This window comes from Nilaparvata lugens, chromosome 7 (assembly GCF_014356525.2).
Source record: "Nilaparvata lugens isolate BPH chromosome 7, ASM1435652v1, whole genome shotgun sequence".
Taxonomy (NCBI): domain Eukaryota; kingdom Metazoa; phylum Arthropoda; class Insecta; order Hemiptera; family Delphacidae; genus Nilaparvata; species Nilaparvata lugens.
In genome coordinates this window covers 12,179,766-12,199,107 of record NC_052510.1, presented here as the reverse complement: position 1 = coordinate 12,199,107, position 19,342 = coordinate 12,179,766, and the positions used below count along the sequence as shown (strand labels likewise).

The window sequence follows — 19,342 nt, the reverse complement described above, 5'->3', positions numbered from 1 at the left end:
ATCGCGGAATATGATCATTTTACGACAATACAATGGTATGTACATCTCAGGGGTAGTTTAGCCAGCACTTCATAACCCAGCCATCATAAATTATTGCTGTATCAATTGCACACACCAGGCGGCTATGTAATTAAATAAACATTATTTCACATTAGACAACCCTCGGCGTGATAACGCTGAGGGAAGCTGTACGAAGTTTTCGGTCCGTCAGGTTGGCAGCAGTGAGGGGTAGTGTGACGTCACAGCCTGCCAGTGGTGCCATCTAGTGGCGGAACGCGGCAGTTGTCAGTTAGCGCCAAGTAGCGGTGGCGAGCGGATCAGTAGTTGATCTACGGTGATGTGAGTGATGATTGAAAGTGAGATCGCTGATCGGACGAACTGCTGACTTTGCGAAAATGAAGAGCTGGGCGGACGGGAAGGTGCTTGCTGGTTCGCTGCTGTTCACCGTCTCGTTCGTGCAACAGTACTGTAAGTTTCACACAACACGATTTTTGTAGTAATTTAATTTGTTTACCGAAAGTGTGCGAGATTTAGTGAAATTCCTGATTGTCAGTGAGGGTGCATTGACCAAAATTCCAAGGTCCCTGTTAAAGAGAATACTGTTGATAATGGAGTTAATCTCAAGTGCTAATTAATTGTACACAGGTATATCATTAGAAATATCTCCAAAAATTTGGCCAAATACAGTACAAGAATTTACAGGAATTCCAGACACTCAGCAAATCAGTAAGGTTAACTTTAGTAACATGATGAATAATATGTGTACAATGAATTATTAATTTCTCTATATAACCTAGTGTTCATCCACAGAATTAGTTTAAAAATTAGAAAATATTAACTCAAGTATGCAAACCAGATGTATGTATTGAGGTTGGATTTCGTGGATTAGAAGGAATTTCCAAATCTCGTGGGTTAAACATAATTTAACGTTGGAATGCACGAATGCACTGCATTTGTTGGTTGTTGACTGTAATTTCAATTCATCAGAATTTAAGATTCTATGTAATTTTGTGATACTATGTTGTAGACTATCCAAATCTGTTAATGGAGTATAAATATATAAATTATGAATAATAATAGTTTTAACAAGACAATAGTAAGCAGCAAGTAGGTTCTCCATTTCTAGAAAATGACTCCTGACTTAATTTAACAATATTCATCACATGGTCTACAAATATCCAGGTTTCTGATTAAGCTACATTTTGAAGGAAATTCAAATTTTTTAGGGAATAAAATCAGGAGTTTTGTACACTTATCAGAATTATTATGAAGGGTAATTTCCTATTGAAAGATGAATATCTAATGCATTCTAGGGAATGTGTATAAGAGGGGTGAATATGTAGTTTGTGATGCCAATTCTATTTCAAGTTGATTCGAGACTGGATGTGAGACATTTTATTACTCGTTAGTTGTTTAGGATAAAATAATGAATCACGAAATAACAGTTTGAATTAGCAAAGCACATCACACTTGAAAGAAGAGGATTCTGTTGCATGTAGGCTATTGATAAGGATTGTTAACGTTAACGTTGAGGGTAGAAATGGAAATCAATTTCTTTTTAGAGTTAATGTTTCGTTAATTCTAGGTTAATACAATATAGAGAGATTCACGGAATTAATCTCCAAGAATATGTGTCAACATAATGTGTCACATTATACTTTAGATGTAATGATTCATTGAATATTCATATACATAATATTCCCTGATTCTCAATAAGAGAGCCTTATCTATTAAGAGTAAGGAAATATTTAATTACAAATATTACTACCTATGATATAAATTTGATCACTATTTGGGATACAGTACTATCATTATAAAATCATTAGAAAGCATAATTATTCTTAAATCATTCCATGGGATAGTTTTTAAATTCGAAAAAGTAATATTTCAAAGGAACATGAGTAGGCTATATAGTAATAGAACTAAACTGTTTAGGATCCTATTCCACCTCTAACATTCCTATTGTGCTGATGAATAAAGTTTTCTAAAAGTTGATTGTTTCTTAAAAATATCACTATCTCTATTCCTTGCTCTATTGGAAAGAGTTTCCAACAGATTTTCCAAGTAGGAAAATCCTAAAGCTCCTCCAAAAGCTGTAGGATTTGACATTTCCAAGAATTAAGGAGCTGGTGCTGCATCAAATAATGTTTTTACAGGAGATATTTTTTCTCATTAGTGGATTTCTTTCGTGCAATTCTCCTCGAACGTTCTGGTGATATTTCGAAATCATCTGATGATCTTTATGTTTCCTTTTCATTGTTCTCTCTCTTGTCTCATTTCTGTGATCGCTTGAACAATTTCCAGGATTGTTTCAAAAGGAAAATGTTTTCAATCCCCAACAAAATTCCTGGAAGAGGTTCAGGATATTGAAAAATATATTTTTGTTATCTGGATCTAGTAATCGTTTCAAAAGATCTATCCACAATAACTTATCACTGATACTGTACATGTAAGATGTTTGGCATTAAATAAATTCATTGAATTGTGGTCATTAAGGTAACATTTTTCTTCATGGCTCTATTGCAATTCTTCAATGTTGTAAAATATGGTTTTGTCTGTATTGAATAAGATTTTTCTGTAATCTGTGAATATCAAATCATAATAACATGATAAAGATGATGAATAAATAATTGTCTGTATTGTTTTAGATTACTCTGTTAATCTATGAATATGGAATTATAATAATATGATGGAATAAAATGGATGAATAATGAAATAATATTTGAAAATATGATGAATAAATTCGTTTGAACTATCACAGTTCCATAATGAAGTTGAATAGCTAAAAAAATAAGCACTTGAAAGGGGACAGAAAAGTCACAGAATATAATATTGGAATAAACATTTATCAAATGGCTGAGATTGATAATAGGAATCGTTTTTCCTTGAAACCATCCCTCACAGTCAACCCATTCCTTGTGTCACCTGGTCATATGGGACATATATATGAATCATATATTTATCTCATATTGATCAGGATTTTAGAGTTTTAATTTAGAACAGTTTAATGAACAGTGTTTTTGTCTTTGAACAATTTTTGTCATCGACAGAAAGATTGTTTATTTCATTTGTTGTCAAAATTAATGTAGCTTCTCTTTTGTTTCTAATAACAAACGTGCCGCTTGTGCGACAGATAAAAATATGTACTGAAATGGCTTTCATGTTTGGCATTATAAATTTGGCACACAAAATTTTTCTTTTGGTCGGTGTGTGAGCTCGTTCGTTAGGACTGTGAGTAAAGTCCGGCTGTTCTGGTGAAGGGGATAGATTTTGCTCTTGTTTTATAATACAGTTTTCCTGTCACAGTTCGGGCAACAAATGAAATAAACAATCTTTCTGTCGATGACAAAGATTGTTCAAAGACAAAAACACTGTCCATTAAACTTTTTCAATTTAAAACTCTAAAATCCTGATCAATATGAGATAAAATATATGATTCATATATATGTCCCATATGACCAGGTGACACTTCACATTATTCGAAGCATCATGAAAGACCAAGTGAAATTTTATTACAAAACAAAAATAAGTTTTTAGCTAATAAGAGATTGATACGATAAAAAACAATATGTTCATGATTCATTATCATGAATCCTATATCTTTCTATATATGGGGACTCCGAATTTTGGCCCTAAATCAAAAGGAATAGCAACAATTATCATCAACGAATACTATTGATGAAAAGTAGTATAATTTCTGCACAGATCATTTACTGTGAATGAAACCTACCTATCACTCATAAAGAAACATTCTCATTTTACATGAGTCAACAAACCATACAATTTCTGAAAATGCATCTCCATTTACCACAATCAACAAACTTGACAGATCTAATTTATTTCAATGTGTCTGATGCAAGAAGTGTGAAGTCCTTGAATTATCTCAATGATTCCCATTTATGCTGGGGGGAATAATGCCCGTCTCTGTTCCATTAATGGTGAGTGGCACTCTATTAATGCCATCATCTGTATGCTACATTACGGATCTTCAGTTATATTATGCAGCATAGTTATATCTAGTTATAGAGCTGGTCATAAGTTGAAATAGTCAGTGTTATTAAATCATCCCCATTTGTTCTATATATTTCGGCTTCAGCCGTCTCTCTAACAAATAATAATTTAGAGGAGTAACAAGCTCAATTATAAGGATCTGTATTAATATTTGGAGAAGACTTGAACAATTTATGGATGTGCTTCATACTACTGAACGCCCACTCATATTTATCTGGATACCAGCATGGATAATTGTAGAGGAACAAAGACAACATTGTTTTATAACTTCTAGGAATGAGTTTGATTCACCAATAAATTCATGAGCTGTAATTGTTTAGGCTGATTCATATTTTCAGTGTGTAGCGGAATAAATTACAAAACAAGTTCCATTAATTCACAATTGTTCATTCATCCATTTACTTTTCCGAAAACTATTGTTCATCAATAGAAGAATATGAATGATTGGAATACTATTCTGATTAATTATTCTAATCTCTGGCTGAATTGTACAGAGATTCAAGAAAACACATGCCCTCTCTTAAAATTTTAGCTTTTAAACCTCTCAGTTTGAATTTGATCTATTCCGATAATACTTTCCTTCAGGGTACACCAGAATGGATTACAATAAAGGGTATTACAATATTATAATTACTTGTATTATAAGATCCAATATTATTACTCCTTGAAATTCATAATTATTTTATTGTGTAGGAAGAGTCTATCTGTTATTTCTCTACTTTAAAGTTTCTCCAATAGGTACTCTTCTTCAGGGTACACCAGAATGGATTACAATAGTGATGCATCACATGGAATACAATACAATTATAATTACTTGTATTATAAGATCCAATATTATATTTATTCTTGAAATTCATAAATATTTTATTGTTTAGGAAGAGTCTATCTGTTATTTCTCTACTTTAAAGTTTCTCCAATAGGTACTCTTCTTCAGGGTACACCAAAATGGATTACAATAGTGATGCATCACATGGAATACAATACAATTATAATTACTTGTATTATAAGATCCAATATTATATTTATTCTTGAAATTCATAATTATTTTATTGTGTAGGAAGAGTCTATCTGCAACTTCTCAACGTTCAAGTTTTTCTATTAAATATCTTTATCATTGCATTGAGAGAAGTATTCTTGTGCCACTACCACACCCTACCGATATATTTTCTTCTCATGAACAGAAGGAAAAAACAATCTACCACAAAAATAATTCCAAGTCTTCAAGTTATGGTAACTCGAGTTATGAAATGATGATAAAAATAATAGGCGAGGCGTACAAACTCAATATTCCTCTCTTTGTAGAATAATAATTGAATTTTGTCTCTTCTGCAAGGGTTGTAAATAGAAGAAGCATCTTGCACTTTCTGTCTCACTTTGATCTCAACTATAAAGATCTCTTTTCTTCCAACAATAATGTCGACTTTTGCATCTTCTTCCTCTTTTCCTTCTCTGCTTCTCAATTCTGTTGTGTGCTGCCGACTCAATTGAGTCACTTCTCTTGAAACCTTATCTATTCTGTTCTCATTTCTTGACAATTACGTACAACCCCAGCCCTCAGACGACTTCGTCAGACTACCCACTGTTATTAAAACGTTCTACTTCCAAGTACAAGGTGGGCTGTGTTGTCTGTACTTCACTTTTGGAAGAATGAATGAAATTCTAATAATGTTCCAGCTATGATGCTCGATGCTCAAGTTTCAAATGACGGTTGGAGTTTTTTTTTAGTAGTATAATATTTCATAATTATCATTGAACGAAAATCCCAATTAAATGCTGTAGATTATAATTGGAATAATTATTATTCCCAATTTGGAATAATAATTGAAGAAGGTGATCAAAATACAACCAGAAATGAGATATAATCTCATAATAGAATATTACTGATATAACTCTCCAAATGATTCGATTTTGAAACTTCTCTATTGTCCCATAAGTTTACATTAACATGAAAAATTTACAAAATAATTCTTTTATTGACCGAGCGAAGTGGGTCTAAGATTCAAGTCGACGGTTTGGCATTTCTCTTAATGTTTGAATGTTTGAATGTTCAAATGTTTAAATGTTCAAATGTTCAAATGTTCAAATGTTCAAATGTTCAAATGTTCAAATGTTTAAATGTTTGAATGTTCAAATGTTCAAATGTTCAAATGTTTAAATGTTCAAATGTTTAAATGTTCGAATGTTTGAATGTTTGAATGTTTAAATGTTTATATGTTGCGCATTTACGGCGAAACGCGGTAATAGATTTTCATGAAATTTGACAGGTATGCTCTTTTTTTAATTGCGCGTCGAAGTATATACAAGGTTTTTGGAAATTTTGCATTTCAAGGATAATATAAAAGGAAAAAGGAGCCTCTTCATACGCCAATATTAGAGTAAAAATCAGGCTATAGAATTCATCATAAATCAGCTGACAAGTGATTACACAGATATTATGTGGAGAAGCCAGTCTATTGCTGTATTTCCATAAGGTCTATAGTTTCAATCAGGTACTTGTGGATGAGAATACTGCGTGAGGTCCACTGTTCACAGAACTACTAGTACAATAACGCTCAAAGGTGTATTACCTGTTTGGGAAACAAACTGATTTTTCCAATATTCTTCAATATTGGAACATAACCTATTCAGTAGAAACATAACCTATTTTTTGGACATTTTATTAATTTATCAAAATTTGGGAATGGAATAGATTTGGGCCAAGCCTGTTGTTCCTTCCTAATCATATTTATATGATTTGTGATTATGTCCACGAATAAATGATAATGATGAATGATATTCATGAAGGCTGTCATGAACTCTAGAGATTGAACAGATCATCAAATCCCAAAATTCATGAAGGCTGTCATGAACTCTAGAGATTAAACAGAGTAGTCCTACTTCACATGAATACTGCACTTAACAGCCAACCCAGTCCCAATGTACACTATTCCAGTAGACTTTTATTAGCTTGAATCAGCGACTTGGCTACAGGAAAGCACACACAATATTTCACTTGCGATGAATATCTTGAGATCGTGCCATCAGTGACAGTTGAAATATCACTGTCAGGCTGCCATATTCCCCGATTGCTTATCTCTGTGATCTCTCAGCGCAGTCAGACTTCCACTTCCTCCTGGCTTAATGGCAGTCTATCCTTTGTCTTTGAGACGAGGTGAGAATAGGGCCTAGTCCTACTTTCGAGCAGCTTTAGTGATGGTATAGCCTTTCTCCGCCCGCCCGCCCATTCTGTCTGTCATCTTTATCATTTCCTTCCTCTCTTTCCCTCCTTCTAGATCTACTTTGTCTTCAGATTTGCTCTTTTGCTCTTCTCTATCTGTTCATGAAGAAGGATATGAATGGGAAAAAGAAGAAAAAGAAGAAGAAGATTTGTCACAATTATCAGTCAAGATATGTACTATTTTTCAAATATGATACATTTCCACAGAAATGGAACTACTGGCATAAGTAGGCTTCTTCGTTAGCAGTGAGTACTTCGTTAGCAGTAATATACATTTTTGTCCTATAATATTATATTATTATTCATCTCCCTCTTTGGAATTCTTCGGCTCCTCCTCAATTCTTATTGTATTGTCACATTGAATAAGAATATTGTACAATATTGTCATCACGTTGAATTATGCTATTATAGGCTATTATAGGACAGAGAAATCATGATCACCATCAAAATCAGGAAACTGCAATACCTGGGTCATGTAATGAGAGGAGAGAGATATACACTTTTGCAAAACATCATACAAGGAAAGATACAAGGCAAAAGAAGTATAGGAAGAAGACGGATCTCCTGGTTAAATAACTTGAGACAGTGGTACAACAGTAGTTCCATTGATCTTTTCAGGGCGGTTGCCTCAAAAATCAAAATTGCCATGTTGATAGCCAACCTTCTTAAAGGAGACGGCACATAAAGAAGAAGAAGAAGGCTAATATTGTTGAGACTATTTTCATGAATTTAACACATTGTTCTATACTCTACGTAGTATAACTCTAGGGCTGCTAGTGAGCTCCCCGGGCTGGAGAAGTCGCTTAAAGTCGGCTTTTCTGTTGAAAGAAGTGGATAGCCAAAAGTAGTAGGTCAGGTTATTATGAAGCAGACAGTGATGTTCTACATGAATCAGCAGGATTATCAGGATAAGTCTTCTATTCCACTTGAACTATTTCCTTTGTGTTCCATAAAGGAATAAAAAGACGATGAAGGATTCCTGTATGCAACTTATAATACTATGCGGAAACCAAATAAAATTTATAATGCAAATTGATCTCCTCATGAGACCAGATATTGAATCTATATAATTTATGTTTCTTCTTGTCGGTTCATTCCTATAGAACCTATATCTGGTCTCCTCTTCTGATTTGGAAGAGTTGTAGGCCTCTCATCATTTTCTTGTAACATGTCAGGGAGCACTCTATGAGTTGTAACGATTTTAATATTTTTGGTCACTGTTCGTGAGCCATGTTGTAAGGGTTTTAAAATTATGTCCCTGTTTTAGGGAACATGTGCAACGGATTTTCTTTTAATTTTGTCTAAATTAATAATTTGCAAACCCTTTTTTTTAAGAGAAGAGGGTTTGATGATCGGAAATGAATTTATTCTAAAAATATAAGAAAATTTAAATAGGAAATTTATATTCTTTGGGATGATTTTGAATGGGAAATAATATATTAGGTGGTGGATAAATATAGTTAGAACTGGCAGAATGATAGTGATAAAATGTGATATTTTACTCACCGCTGTTAATAATAATTTCCTTACGCACGAGACGTCACAGCTTGACATGGCAACTTTCGGGACCGCACCGTTCACTGCACTTTTGTAACCGCACTGTCTTTTTCAGTCACTATTGGTTCATCACTTGCACTTTCCTGTACATTTGGTATCACTGCCTGTATAGGAACGGGAAAAAGGAAGGGTGAAGGAGTTGTTTTTCAACTATTATCTGTTGGAGCTTGGCTAGAGCTGCCTTATCTGCTACGATAGTTGGCAGATAGCAGAGTTGGAAACTTTAGTTTAGGTTTGGAAATTTGACAGTGACACTATTTTCATGTTTACAAAAATGGATCGTTACAGAGTCTACAGCTCTATGATGTGCTGGATGGGGTGGCAGCTTCCCCACAATCATTGCAGTTATAATAAATATAAATTATCTTTATATACTCAACTTTAACTGTAGTTATAATAAGTTTACGATTCATAAAAGTATATCTACATACTTCGAGATAATGAATCAGTAAACTTATGATAGCTTCAGTTAAGTATAAGAAGATACTTTATAACTGCAATGATAGCAGTCATCTCCCCAACCCGCACACCATAGAGAAGTAGACCCATAGAAAGGTTCCTGACATGTGGCAAGTGATGAGAGGACTCCTCCAACTCGCAGCACAGCGCAGAGGAGTCTCACTTTACGCAGAACAGCTTACAAATTATTCAGGGTCACGGCAAATGTACATTGATCATCCACTGCCAAATGACTACTACATTCTTGTTCAAGCTCAATCTCTCTCACACACTCTCTCTCTCTCTCTCACATTCGCTCATTTACTCGCACATTCGCTCTCTCTCACCCTCTCTATCTTTTTCTCCTGCTCTCCAATTTGCTGCACAGTCTGAAATAAATAATTTCTGGCCACTGGATGATATGCTGTCTGCGCTAAGCTATAAGCTATATAACCAGATTCACTTGAAACTGTCAGCATTGTTTGAATGGGTGACATTCATGTTATATATAAGAAGCGGTGACAGTTTGTTCTTCACTTTACGCTGACAGCATTTGTTGAACGGTTGAATGGATGTTGTATAAACGAAGAATTCTGTCAATTTAAAGTGAATCCGACTATATATGCGTGATAGAGCAATCCAGACACATCTGATAGTTTGATAGCCAGCACAACACAGCTGTCTGCAATCCTTATAAATAATGTCAATGCACCAGACCCAACCTATGCTGACAGATTGAAGTGAATTTCACTGCAGCCGGCCGTCTGTCTGCATTCTGAATGCAAGGGACGGCTGCAATTTATACTGGCAGTATTGGTCGAATTGGAAGCATTGATGTCATATTTATGAGTTATGCTGACAGTATAAAGTGATTCTCAGTAGAGGAAAGGCTGTTCATAGCTGATGTCATCTCTTGTATTCTGTATTGTTTTAGTAGACGGAGTTCCCCATTACTAATTCGAGTACTTGTACCCTGTTATCACAACTTGAAGTTTTAGAATATCGTAATCTAATCAAAGTGTATTTCCAATAACACTTTTCTACAATTGACAATAAATAGAAAATAAATAAATGTATAAATAAAGCCTTTATTTAGTCTCCAGGCAACATTTTTCAATACATCATTAGAAAAACAATTTACAATCTATTACAAACCATTCATCTTCAGTTTTCAATACACTGGAGAAATTCTTCTTTTTTTTATAAATACATATATAAATTCTGACGTTATTCTTTATATTTAAATAACGATTAGCCTCCTGCTTGGCATCAGTCGGTAGAGCATGAAATATTTGATATATAATTATAAAAATTAGGTCGTGGTTTTTTAATAGGACATAGTCTCATAAAAATCTTTATAGGCCCAGGTATGAGCTTCCCCTATAACTCTTGTAATTCATTAAAAAATATATATATATATATATGATACTTATCCTATAGTGTTGAGGAATTAAAATAAATTGCACACCATAAACAATTTGATACATATATTAACAAATATTGCAAAAAAATAGATCAAGGCAAAATATAAAGAGCGATAAAAATATATAATATAAAAATAGAACAATAATTGAAATCAGTAAAATATCACAGGCTAAACATTATACTCTAGATTTATAGCACGAAACATTACCATGTGCCTTTATTTTAAATCATATGCATCCTTTTGCATGTAGCTGCGATATGAGCTTGCTAATACTTGTCGACTTGGACAATTCAATTAAAAATAGGCTCCTTAAGATCGACTTGATAAATTGGCAACTAATAATCCAAATATATATATATATATTTAATTCTCTAGTATCTAGTAGATTCCCTTGTTATGAATATATATTTTATCTCAGGGTGCAAGATTCGGCACCTGATGGAATAAGTAGAGCATTCATCTAGTGAATTAGAGCTACAACAAATTATCGCAAATTATTGCAAAAATTAAAGATCATATGAATATGTTTTAATAGCCTAGATTTTATACTTCTTTGATTTATTAGAATTTTCTGAAATGTACTGATTCATTATTCCTTTAATAAAATACCTTTAATACTATTTTACTTGCGCAAGTATTTTTATTAAATTCTTAATTTATAAGAAAACCCTTTCGACGAGCTAGCTTTGATTATTAGGTAATTCGAAGCACTAAGGGCGCCCATCACTAATTCAATTTTCTCACTCACGTGTCGAAATCTTCTTATAAGCCGCCGATGTCGATCAAACTCCTGGTGGTCCTGGACTATGGTAGCCGGAATCGTCTCTTCCAAGGGGTTACAAAAATTATTTGAAATTGAAAATGACTTCTGCTTTATAAGAGCATCACAAAGTCTTTTAAGAAATTTAATAATTCAATCTAACTTTAGCTTTTACAAGTTATAGCAAGGTATTACGCTCTAAAATATTTAGGGTCCTCTCATGGTGGCATTTGGCAGGCGAGTGATGGTTCTCCTTTCTCAATTTTACAATTCTTATTTCCGACTTTCAAATTTACATAAAATTTGAATATCCTAGTCCTCCGCCATTAAAGGTTCAAATAGATCGTACTAAAATATTAAATTATTACTTATGTTGTATGTTTAATAATTTCTTTGCCTTCGGGCCATATCTATAACATAGACTATACAATAATTTTACATAAATCCCAATCATTTATAGAAATATATATAAATATTTTTGAATTGGCATACTATTGCCGCCTATTAACTGCCATTATGTGATTGGTGCATGCAAATTGTTTCAGTATTCATGCGCTTGGTAACCTCCTATTTCCTGGATACACTTAATTATTTTTATTAGGTTTTTTAAGTATGCTCTCTACATGCTAGTTAATATTCTATATACTAATATTTATTTCATGCTTCCTAATAGTTAGCCACGTGACCATTTGTTCTTTCAAATTGCATACCGTTTTGCTGCAATAGATCTCTGCCAAGGGGTTTGGTCAGATTCTACGTTGCTTGGTTCGGTCGATCGTTAGGTCGCCGATCACTGAATGTATATACCTAACCTCAATCTTCAAAAAATTTTATATAATATTATATATTAGCAAAAAAAAAAATTATTTCAATCCTTTTTAGGTTATTGTACCGTTTAGCCAGAACAAGCTGATGCTATCTAATCTTTATTGTTATCTCATTGGCGATATTAGCCAGTTATTTTATTCAGACCTATTAGTACTTCAGCTAGGGATCTTTACATCTACCCAAATTTCAAATACTTTACAAAATCTTCAAATGAAATAGAGTCCGTACAGTCGTACAAATTTATTTTTTTTCTTCCTCGAGCAAAATGAAAAATGATAGTTTATAAAATTTGATGAAATCGAAAGAATAATATAATATAAAGAAGAATATAATAAGAAAACAATAATTTCCCTTTCCAATACATAAATTTCATAATTTCTCTGGAAACTAGGCCCACTAGCGGGCATAGGCCTCCCCCAGGTTTTTCCATCTCTGCCTGTTTTTCGCTGTCTCCATCAAGTTTATACCTGCAGTCTTTACGATATCATCCTTCCATCTGGCTTTCTGTCGACCTACTCTTCTTGTTTTCCACTGGAAACCACTCCGACTGGAAACCACTGGACTACTCTTCTTGTTGGCTCCCAACTGGTGACTTTTCTCGTCCATCTGTCGTCTTCTAATCTTGCGATGTGGCCAGCCCATTTCCATTTCAGCAACTTCACTGTTTTTGTCACATCCTCAAAGTTTGTAATACTTCTTATAAAAGAGTTCCTGATTCTTTGTTGTCTTTTTATATTCAAGATGCTTCTTTCCATTGATGTTTGAGTGACTTGAATTTTTTTCAGCGACAATTGACAATACGATACAACAAATTATGATACAGATAATAAGAATACGTGGTAATCCACAATTTTCATTCAAATCATTGGATATTTGTATTCCAATTGATAAATGAATCATGAAAAAATGTGTATATATGTGATATTTAAGTTTCTAAGTTTTCTAAGAAGAAATCATAGAAGGGTAATGTTTGTTGACTCTTTTACAAGAAAGAATTCTCTCATTTCATATACTCTTTGTTCTCCTGTTTGTATTGATGATGATTGATGATTCTCCAACTGTTTGAGGTTTTCAATCGTGCTATACTATGATCTATCACCAATATTGAACACATCCCGTCATCAATGAGTATAGAAATCGAGTTAACTTTTCTAGGATGTGTTCTTACCGATAATAGAAGACAATGAGGTGGTAAGTGTTCGAGTCTGGAACATGATGTCTTATTTATATCTCCATTTATTTTTTTGAGTATGATAATTTCATATTGTCCTTTTTTCCAAACTGCTCATGATACAGTGAACAAACAAACCCTTATCACAATCTTAGGAGATGAAGTGTTATGTATGGTAAATTTTATAGAATTGAATATATGGTAATTGAATAATTATTTAATATCTGAAGAAATATGAAATTACTATTGATTTATTTGATATAATTAATCTTCAAAACTTTTGTTTGATCCTCAAGTTGATTTGTTTTAATGTTCAAGTTCATTTTCATAAAAATTGTATTGATTAGTAACGAATTGTTCCGAGAATATCTTTTTCAATTTTACTCCACGAACAAAACAGAAAAAAACAATATTATAACCTGAATCCAAGTCTGATTACTGACTATTCCATCCTAGCGCTGGGAAAACGACTTTTTCTCGAACAAACAACATAAATCCGGTAATCGACGTCACCATCGAAAGTTTTGAAAGTTTACTCTTTCAGAAGTTTTGCGACAACAAAATATGATGAGTTCAGCATTCTGTGATTCTGCGAAATAGGAATAGGAGGGTGAGATACTGGAGTGAGAGAGAAATGAAAAAGAGAGTGATTGAAGGGAAAGTTCATCAATCCGTCAGGATTGCAAATCAAGCATTCAATACACATGCTAATAGTGTAGAATATAATTGAAAAGTTTACTACAAACATAATTATTTTTTCCTCATTTCTCTCCTATTTTTTCTTTCTTGTCTTCTTCTCTATTAAAATTCTCATCATATTTTCATACTTCATCTTGAGTATTCATCTTTTAATCGTCCCGTCATTCATCCCTTTCTTCTTCTATTTTTATCTTCACCAATGGTTTTTCATCATCGAATGGAGTGTTTTTTCTCTTTCTCTCCTAATTTTTTCACCTGTTCTTCACATTCAATCCTGCGTATGATCAAAAGAGGCCCTGAAATTGATCAATTGCGACCTGAAAACTCCAACACCAGACCTGAGCCAGCCAGGTCACTCGATATTATTATTGAATCATGCCTCCCGATGATGGTTATCCTCTTCCTATCTCTTTTATTCTCATTTTCTTAGAATCATCCTCTTTCACCTCCACTCAACGGTGGATTACGGTTTCATTACGTCAAAAATTGTCTCCACTTGTACATTGAACAAATCCCGTTTTTCTTCTTACTCTTATCATAATCACTCTTCTTCCATGCCACTCTATTTTTTTCTCATCCATTAGTCTCCTCTCATATTCTCCTTCCTCCTTCCACTATTCTGTGTTGCCCTTTGTCCTCCTCCTATCTCCAACACCCCTTTCTCCTCCTTCTCGATCTCGTCCTCTATCTCCTCCTTTATCTCATTCTTATTCTCTAACTCAATTCCATTCATACACCTCCATCTCTACCTTCTCATCCTTCCATTCATCCGCCATTTCTTCCTCCTTATCCTTTTTTCCCACCCTTATCCCTCCCTAATCCTCTTCCTCCTTCCTTTTCTCATCATCCCTTCTTGTTATCCCTTTCCTCCCATAACTATCTCTCCCTCCTCATCCTACATATTCTTCTCCATCTGTTCACCTCACCCCTGCCCTCTTCCTCACAATATCTTCTCCTCATTCTCTCTGCTTTTACATATCTTCCTCCTCCAACTCTCCCTCTTGTTTCTCCTGATCTCTTTCTGCTCCGATACCTCATTCTCCTCCTCCACCACCTCATTGTCCTCCTCCACCCCCTTTTGCTCTTCCTTCTCCTCCTTCTTCTTTCTATTCTTCTCCTTCCTCTCTTTCTCCTCTTTCTCCTCCTACTCTCCCACCTCATTTTCCTCCTCCACCCCCTTCTTCAACACCGCCTCCTCCTCCTGCTCCTCCACCTCATTCTCCTCCTCCTCCACCTCCTTTTCCTCTTCCTTCTCCTCCTCCTTCTTCCCATTCTTCTCCTTCCTCTCTTTCTCCTCTTTCTCCTCCTACTCTTCCACCTCATTTTCCTCCTACACAACCTTCTTCACCACCGCCTCCTCCACCTGCTCCTCCACCTGATTCTCCTCCTCCACCACCTTCTCCTACTTCATATATTGAGAATGATATTGTATGTATCAATGCATCATCACCTCTTCCTCCTCCTCCTCCTTCTCCTCTTACCCCTCCTCCTCCTTCTCCACCTCCTTACAAACTCACCACTCCTCCCTGAATCATCAGCAGGTCTCAAACAGAGAACTTGGTTAGCAGTGTTGACTTTGCCTGCCTAGCAGCAGTGCATCCACCACAGCGCAAGGCACAACATCTGAATGCCAGCTCACTTCAACACTGAGTGACGCCATGCCAAGCCAGTGCCACTCAGATGCTATTGACGTAAGATGAAAGTCATCTCTTAACTCTCCTACCCCTCTTTTCCCCCCACCAACCCCTCTAACCAACTCACAACTTTCCCCGGTTAATAGGGAAACTTCATCATCATCTGCAAACCCAGGATCCTTGATAATTTCCCCCACTGCGCCTCAATCTCCCGCACAAAAAGAGACCGCTACTGTTGTATCACAGCTTGTCTCAAACGGTGACAACCTTGGAAAATATGTGTGGCTGTTCCAATATTATTGGTGTCGACTTCTTTCAATCTTTCCTCACCCCTCATCTTAATACTTAATTTATTAGAGGTTAATCTCATACTTAATTTATTATTATTTTTCAATTTCGCATTGTATAATTATTGTAATGTATAAATGCAATAGGTTTTTCAAGACCTAGCATGTAACAAATAAATCAATCAATCAATCATCACATTCCATCGATCACCTTTAAGTTGAATACGTAAAATTGACATCTGTTTTCATTATCTTCTTCTTGTGGTTCCTATCCGTTTCGGATGTTGGCAACCAGCATGGCAAGCCTGATTTTGTCCACAGCCATGCGGAAGAGTTCAGCTGATGTTTTTCCCGTCCACTTTCTAAGTTTATGCAGCCAAGATATTCTTCTCCTTCCAGGACCTCTTTTTCCATCGATTTTTCCTTGGACGATTGTCTGCAATATCTGGGCCACATCATGAGGAACGACTCCTGGTACTTTTTACTACAGACAATCGTCCAAGGAAAAATCGATGGAAAAAGAGGTCCTGGAAGGAGAAGAATATCTTGGCTGCATTCAATGGATCTTCCGGATCTTGATAGTGTTCATAATTTCCCTTCGTTTATTTCATTCTGCGATGTTATGTTTTCATTATAATGTAGTGAATAAAGAATCAATAAACCTTTTCATCATCCACGTTTGCCACATTCTTCTCCTTTATTTGCTCCTAAGCATATTTCCCTTCACTCCTAACTATTCAGGTGAAAGTGGAGTGTTTCTCTGGTTCACAGATTGTCATTTCGAGCTTCATCCTCCAGATTCAATCTATTCTAAAATTCCGGGGTGAGAGCTTCACTCTCACTTCAATTTCCACGTTTCACCACAAGCACTAGGGGCAATTTGAGTGAATATTGTTCATTAAGTAATGCCTTCAATCTCCGTCGTTTCAGCTTCATGATTTATGATGGCTCTCTTTTGATGGCTGATTTATGGAATCGAACAATATTCCGGATGGATAATTCAAGCCGCCTTCCCAGCTGCCTAGAAACAGTCCTAGACAAGCAAAGGCCCTGAAATTGATCAGGTATGGCCTAAACCTCTGACACCAGACCTAAGCTAGCAATGGCACACAATATCACTATCAAGCTATATTGATTTTTTATTTGAGTAGAATTCAATAATTCAACATGGTTGATCCTGATTAGTGATGCTCATTTCCGGCATTTGTAGCCTTTATGTAGACCTTCTTGATATTCTAAAGCTGCGTACACATATACGCGCTTCCAACCCGCACCGAGCACGCTCCGCCCTCGTACCGCCCTCGTTCCTCCATCGAACCACAGTCGCTCCGCCCACGCACCCATCATGAACGTTACGGAAGATGTTAGATCTTCTCGCGTTCCCCGGTCGAACCACTGTTGCTCCCCGGTCGATCATCAATCGCTCTGTTGGAGTGACGTTCGGTTGCGGAGCAGAGCGAAAGTCTGTACGCACCTTAAGATATCACATTGATGATTGAGTAAATCTTGAACAGTTTCCTCTTGTAGAATTGTGAGTCCAAACCACTTTGTGATTTTAATTGCATGGCAACTGAGAAGAAATGAACCAAACTACAACCATCTTTAGTTAAAAATGTCCAGGTTTCCGAATGGAAACGTCATATATATATATTGTTAAAATCCTTCTCAGACGATTAGTAAAAGTTGAAATTTCCAGTTGTAGAAAAACACCGGTTTGTAGAAGTAATTATGTTGAATTATGATTTTCGGCTAATTAAATCACTCTTCCATTATTGAAGTGGTGGATCTTCACTTGGATTCCTTAAACTATTGAGGGATAAAGCTTGAGGAATTCTTGAATTCTTCCATCGTGTCTCAATATATACAAGAGCTCCCACGTCTCACAAAGATCAATCTCATTACCAGCATCCTACGCTTAGGCCATGCGAATTTGTAAAGCCGCCCAAAATCGCGATTACTCGCCTGTTAACCAAAATTCACGAGGTAGATTAAAGCAGGTCTGCTTAGGAGTTCATATGTGGTCGCGCATAAAGATGCGTTAAAAACGGAGATGGGAGTGTGTGTGTATGTGATCTCATATATGTGGGGCGTATATAATACACGAGTGAAATCCCAGGAAGAGGATTGAGGCTCATTTACCTGGAAAGCATGAAAGCATTACTTACCTGCTTCAATGGAAAAAAGGGAATAAAGGGAAAATAAGAAATTAGAAATGAAAGAAAAGAGGGATAGGGAAGAAGAAGAAGAAGAAGAAGAAGAAGAAGAAGAAGAAGAAGAAGAAGAAGAAGAAGAAGAAGAAGAAGAAGAAGAAGAAGAAGAAGAAGAAGAAGAAGAAGAAGGAAGAAGAAGAAGAAGAAGAAGAAGAAGAAGAAGAAGAGAAGAAGAAGAAGAAGAAGAAGAAGAAGAAGAAGAAGAAGAAGAAGAAGAGAAGAAGAGAAGAAGAAGAAGGAAGAAGAAGAAGAAAAGAAGAAGAAGAAGAAGAAGAAGAAGAAGGAAGAAGAAGAAGAAGAAGAAGAAGAAGAAGAAGAAGAAGAAGAAGAAGAAGAAGAAGAAGAAGAAGAGAGAAGAAGAAGAGAAGAAGAAGAAGAAGAAGAAGAAGAAGAAGAAGAGAAGAAGAAGAAGAAGAAGAAGAAGAAGAAGGAGAAGGAGGAGGAGGAGGAGGAGGAGGAAGAGGAGGAGAAAGAGGAAAGTAGGAACTAATGGAGAAAGGGGAGGAGGATCACGAGTGAAACAGAGTAAAGAGAAGAGGACAGATTGATTGATTGATTGAGTACTTACTTCATTTATGTAGATTGCAATATATACTGGCTTATACACTTACATACAATAGCTTACAATACTGCAAAATTATAGATGAATTTACATAATATAGACTGAGAAAATAATTATTGAACTGTATATGATATGAAAAAGTAATTTGTAATATAATAACTATAGATAATTATATTGTTATGCATCTACATAAATTAGCGGAGCTTTGGACATATCAATATCCATTCTTTGGAAAGGATATTAAAAATATCCTCCCCACTAACTCTCTACCACAGAGGGAGATAGGAGGAATGAAAACTTATTAACTTCATTAGAAGCTTATTTATTAGCTCACTTATTTATCGGAGGAAATGTATATTTTTCTCTTGAATGGAGAAAGAGGTTATAGAATGAGAAGAATAGATTAGAGAGGTGAAGGAAGAAATGGAGAAGAAAATGTTGAAGATGAAGTAGAGCAAGAATGACATTAGAATCCAGGCAAATTCCATTCTTATTTTGTTCATTCTCTTCAGTTTTCTCCTTCCTTTACACAGATTTTCCAA

At 35.2% G+C, this 19,342-nt stretch overlaps 1 protein-coding gene across 1 annotated transcript in view; it reads left to right on the top strand.

The window, feature by feature from the left end:
• Positions 1–395: 395 nt before the first annotated feature.
• LOC111045028 overlaps positions 396–19,342 on the top strand; it is a 135,299-nt gene continuing 116,352 nt past the window's right edge. The window contains 1 exon segment of the mRNA XM_039431851.1: positions 396–468. Coding sequence (XP_039287785.1) covers positions 396–468 — 73 coding nt within the window.